The sequence below is a fragment of the Phaseolus vulgaris genome, chromosome 8 (genome assembly GCF_000499845.2).
Source record: "Phaseolus vulgaris cultivar G19833 chromosome 8, P. vulgaris v2.0, whole genome shotgun sequence".
Taxonomy (NCBI): Eukaryota; Viridiplantae; Streptophyta; class Magnoliopsida; order Fabales; family Fabaceae; genus Phaseolus; species Phaseolus vulgaris.
Window position 1 is genome coordinate 2,463,859 of NC_023752.2, and position 6,000 is coordinate 2,469,858.

General features: G+C 39.0%; 1 protein-coding gene across 1 annotated transcript; it reads right to left on the reverse strand.

Annotated features, from left to right (window-relative positions):
* Positions 1-2,129: 2,129 nt before the first annotated feature.
* LOC137824338 (receptor-like protein kinase FERONIA) lies at positions 2,130-5,136 on the reverse strand. Its single transcript, XM_068629940.1, has one exon. The coding sequence runs from the start codon at positions 4,876-4,878 to the stop codon at positions 2,278-2,280; it is 2,601 nt and encodes an 866-aa protein (XP_068486041.1). The 5' UTR covers positions 4,879-5,136; the 3' UTR covers positions 2,130-2,277.
* Positions 5,137-6,000: the final 864 nt, after the last annotated feature.

Genomic DNA, 6,000 nt, shown 5'->3' on the forward strand with positions numbered 1-6,000 from the left:
AAAAGAAATAATATCATTTTCAATATCAGAATAATAAATCTGAGAATGGGAAAGGAAACTACGAAGTTCGATAGCAGAACGGTATTTCGACAAATACTCTCGGACTTTAGGATTAACCCATTGGTAACCTGGACGAAGATTTTTCTGAGGCAATACAATGTCGAATTCTTGAGGAGCATCAACAGTCGGTGCTCCATTTGAATCATTCATACAAGAAGGGGTAGCAGATGAAGACTTCGAGTCTCGATGATCCTCTTCTCGCACCACTCGCACAGTTGATTCACCACCCGCGCTTGAAAAATCATCAGAAGCAGAAAAACTTGAAATAGACATTACCTTTGCAAGAACTGATTACAGATTGAAAATAAGCTTCTTTTTTCAATACGCAACGAAACACATATTCGTAAAAGTTTGAAAGAAGAACCTATTTATAACCCAAAAATACACCCTAGAATTCGAAACGTTGCAAGCAATCTGAAACCGTTCAAAAATTTATAATCTAACGGTTAAGACAACAAATTCACGTCAAATCAACTTAACTCAGCAAGCTAAAGCACAAAAACCGAGGCATTCAATATCAAATCAAATCAAATGTCAAATTTACTATATTTTATTAAGACACGAATATTTCTTAAAACTTAAAATATTTCTGTCTTGGGGGGCTAGTGTACTGGTAGGCTAGAATCGAGAGGTTCATGCCGAGAACTACATAGTAAAACAACTAAGAGATGTTAGGTTAAAACCGAGAGGTTTAGACCGAAAGCGAAGAAGACAAAAGAATAAAACAAAAATATAAATATTATAAGAGCCCAATTAGATAAAAACTAGCAAGAGAGGTGCACAAATAATAAAAAAGGTGCAGAAAGAAAGCCCAAGAGTAAAGGGGAAAGCCCATTAAAGAAACCCTATAAATAGGAGTTCAGAGATAGAAAGAGGTAAGAGTGATTTTATCTGATGAATATTAAACCTTTTCTGACTTTGGCATCGGAGCGACTTGCAGGTACCCCCCACCTGTTGTGAGGAGAAGCCGAGAGCACCAGCCGAGAGCACCAGCCGAGAGCACCAGCCGAAAGCACCAGCTGAGAGGAGAAGCCAAGAGTTCCCATCAAGGAGAGAAATCAAGTACCCAGCCCAAGATAGTATTCAGCCCAAGATTGAAGGATTAGTCTTGTTAACCTATTTCGAGTGTTCTTGGTCCCTGTTATAACAACAATTGTAATTATTATTTTATTAGATGATTTTTATATTTATAGATGTATGTACTATTATATATAAATTTGTTATATAAAGAATGCTAAAATTATAACTTTTTATATATAAATGAAGAGTAGTTGGTTGGTGGTAAACATTTAATAAAATAAATGTTATATTAGTGATTTTGGCTATCACTAAGGTTTCTACCACAATGGGCATGCTCTAACTTTCCTCTTGTGTTTTATATATAAACAGTTATATATAGTCTCTGTTCGAGGCTAATAATTATATAATACACTAGAATGGAAAAGGCGAAGAGTTGGATAATTTATTAGGAGCTAGCATGGTTGTATGGCCTGATGAGAATGCGTCCCTGCTTCTAATCTTTTTCTTTCAACTTCAACATTGTCACTTATAGCACCAATTATTCAGCTAGCTAGTACCTTCTTGTGAGTTGTGTGAATGCTAGACGACAACATATAGAAAGGAAAAAGTAGCCAATGAAGGTAAGGACCAAGAACATTGAACTAGGAAAAAAACAATGGCAAAGACTAATAAAGAAGACTTGATAAAGTTATTATGGGATGCGCCCATATAAGTCTTCATCATTCGTTTTTCTTCCATGAGCTAGAGAAGGATACAAAATAGTGTATTGTCAGCAACTACTGCCTGGTTACTAGCCACACACGTCTCTACTTCATAAACAGATAATTCTGTCACTTCATATGCCCATTCACTTGTTCAAAGATAAACTCTACTGAGTATTTTTTATCTATTCAGAACAAGATTTTTTTTAAATTTAGGTAAATTCACGATCTGAATTAAAATACTTAAAAAAGTAAATATATATAACTAATTTAAGCAAATAAAGAAAAATAAGTGGTTCAACCTATTCGACTTGATGGCAGCATATGTAAGTATTTGGTGGCAAGGAATTTATTAACGAAGAACTCAAACTTTCATTATTCCAAATATTAAGTACACATGTAAGTATAGTTATTATAACTAATTACATTTAACATTCCGACCATTTTTCTTATGTAAAATACCAAACTCCACCTGAACTTGAACACGGTACCTCGATCAGCGTCCCTTCGGATCCTTAATCTCAGAGAACACAAGCTCTGGGAATAACCTGTCAGATTGCTTACTCCCGTAGGTTGCACTGTTCAGGCCACTGCTATTACTATAGTCGGAAACATGCACACTACTATGGGTACTGCTAAACATGTTCTCAGTACCACTGTCTTCGTATTCCCTACCACTTTCCAACACAGCATTGACATGGGCACTATCCTGAAGCTGAAGCTGCAGAACAAACTCCAACACCCCAACCACGTCGTTCATAGAAGGTCGCTGAGTCCCATCCTCAACCAAACAGCTCAACGCAACCTCACCAAATTTACGCAAACAATGAGCTGCTATCTGGCCCTTCAGTGCTGGATCCACAATCTCACCCAGACACCCCTTCTCATACCGATGCTTCGCCCAATCCACAAGTGACACCTGTGGCTTCTCTACCATTCGGAGCAAAGGCTGCCTCCCACACAATACCTCCAACAGCACCACCCCATACGAGTACACGTCCGACTTCTCCGTCAAACGCTGTCGTTTGTAATACTCCGGATCCAAATACCCAACACTACCTTTCACCTGAGTGCTCACATGGGTCATCGAAGAACCCGTGGGCCCAATTCGAGATAACCCGAAGTCTGAAACCTTCGCCACCCATTTTTCATCCAACAAGATGTTTGTGCTCTTCACGTCACGGTGAATGATCATTCGTTTCGCACCTGTATGCAGATAATGCAGTCCTCGTGCGGCGCCGATGCATATCTGAAGCCTTTGATTCCATGAGAGCGGAGGGTTATCGGTTCCGTAGAGATGATCACAGAGGGTTCCACGGTCCATAAAATCGTAAACGAGTATCATCTCGTTGCTCTCGTAGCAATAACCGATGAGGGAAACAAGATGGAGATGACGAAGTTGAGAGAGCATTTCGATCTCGTTCATGAACTCGTTCAGACCTTGCTGAGAACCCGGTTTAAGCCTTTTGATAGCGACAGGTGTTGAGCCGTCGTCGATGTAGCCTTTGTACACGTCGCCGAAGCCTCCCACTCCAACGACGAAGAGTTTATCGAAGTTATTTGTGGCGGCCCTGATTTCTGCGATTGAGAAGTGACGGCAGAGGTTGGTTGGTAGCGATGATGAGCCAACCCCGCGAGAAGTTCCGTCTTTTTGGTTGGAACCCTTGTCGATGGCAACACTATGCTTGCGTTTGATGACGAAGAAAACGACTATAAAGGAGAGTAAAATGAAAACAAAAACTGCACCAGCGACAGCGAGAATTAGGGGTCTCCTGGTGCCACTGCTGTTCTTATTTGGGATTTGATTAGGAACCTCTGAGGTTTTAGGAGAAGGGGATGGATTTGGTCCAGCGAGATTACCGGATGAGTCGTTGATTTTGAAGAGCTCAATTGCGTTTATTTGTGCGTCCCAGCACAAGCTTTTAGGGTTAGGATGCATTTTAAGTGAAAGATTTACCTTGTCCTGATTGGAGGGCATGAAAACTGTGTAGTTTCTAACCACAGGTACACCCCTTTGTTTATCGCTCCAACTGAGGACGTCTGCCCACTCTTCAACCAACCGATCCTGAATGTAGATGAAGAAGGTGAGATCACCAAGATTGATAATCTCCGGGTTAAGCTGGCAAAAGTGTAACATTAGCAAGTAGGTGAAACCCAAATCAACCGGAAGCTGCCATGTGAGGTTGAACTCCTTGTTCATAGACCCACTACGTCCCATATTCCTCAAGGATCGGTACACATCGTCTGGTGCAGTGTAGTTAGGAGCCTTAGTGAAGTTCAGCTTAATTGCATTGTTAAAATGAAAAGATTCTACACTCGGACTGGTTAAATAAATTTTATCAACATCCCATCTCCTAAGCATACCCGTGTCGTATGCCGGGGGAATATATCGGTCCGCAACTCTTAACCTGTACATTGTCTCCAGAGCAAAGCTGTTTTCAATGGGGAATGGGTTCATGCGGCCAGCAGGTTTGGGCAATCCATTGATGTCCACGTCAGGACTGGTGTAGTAGAGATAAGGGGGCATTGAAACAATCTCGATTCCATTGATGAAAGCATAGGAATCTGTGGTGCTTGGAATGAAGGTGATGTTGAGCTTTTCTCCTTCTTGGAGGTTTATGCAATACTCTCTGAAGATGTTGGATTGAGTGCGGTCATTTTGAGAATCTGCATGTAGGGAAGCATTGAAATGTTGAAGGAGGGTGTATGGGCCTGCTTTGACTGAGAAAAAGGCTTTGGAGAGATCAAAGTTTGGGTATGAGGTGGAGTAGAAGAAAAGGCGAAGGAACTTAGGGCCTGGGGTGACAGGAAATGAATAGGTGAACAGGGAGTGAGAGAGACGAGCATGGTCGTAAGGAGGACCCTGTGGGATAGATGGTATGAGTGGAGGAAGATCTACTGAGTTATGGGTTGGAGAGAGGAATTTGATGTCTGAAGTCCAATTCCTCGTATCAGGGGTGGAGAAGTTGGTGGAAGAGCCACAGCTGATGCTGAAGAGATCAGGAGGACGATAGATAACATCTGCTATGGAAAGGCACGACAACAGAAAGAGGAGGAGGATGGTGCCTAAAGCAGTTTGTGTGCAGCTTGTGTCCATGGATATGCTAATGGAACCACCACACAGTACCTAAACAAAGAGCTTAAACAAGATAACAAATGCTTTTAAAGGGTGGTCCTCACTATTTTTGGAGAAGTAAGGGGAGACTTCAAGTCTTCCCAGCCAACCCACGAGTCTAAATTTGCTTCTTTTTTTTCTCTCCTTTTCTTTGGACTGGCTATGGGAAAATTTCACGCAAAAAATATCTGGAATAATTTGTATGGTTCATGTCGCATAAACATTAAAATGATATCATAAATAATCCTCTTTTTTTTTTTCCTAAGCATTCCAAAAATATTTTTAATTATTTTATGAGTTTTATTTTGACATATTATTAATCTAAAGATTTTTTCATTAATAATTATTTATCTATTTTAATATATGAAGAGATAAAAAAATTCTTAATTGTTTTTGGCGTACATGTTTCTGAATAATTCTTTACTGTTACAATATTTTAATAACTTTTCACATATTCGGATTGGTTTCTTAATCCATTATCTGTGGCAAACAAATTTTGCTTAGGTTCACATTCCTCCATAGAAGAAGGTGAATTGTATCAGCTTCAGGATTATCAGAACAGCACGTTGCTAGGATCACCAACATAACACCCAGATTTCAGGGTTCTGTTGCAACTATGCCCTCAATATTTTATATAAGTACCTTACAAATTTCATTATTATTATTTTAATATTTATTTATATAATTTAATTACAAATTTACCTTTTATTATATACATTTATTTCTAAACCTATTACATCAATAAGTTGTAAAATTATCATTTTTTTTAGAGATCATCAGTACCTTTAGGAAAAGATTTCTTTCACATCCGGACAGTAAAACACAGTACTTGACAACCATTTAAATATAACTAAATATTAATTTATTAAATTGTAAAATAAATGTTTACTGTGTTAAGATATCACCACCGTCCTTTTATTGTAGATTTGGCTCATAATACTTCTCTATTTATGACCGCACGAACGAGCTATAGCTGTAGGATTGGATTTTGGTACTTCCCTTTCAAATTGTAATTGTTCTCTGATTTTTAGATAGCTTTCAGATTTTGTTTGGATTGGAGTAAGAATTTGAAAAAGTGAATGTGAAGTGATTTAAGAGACTCAT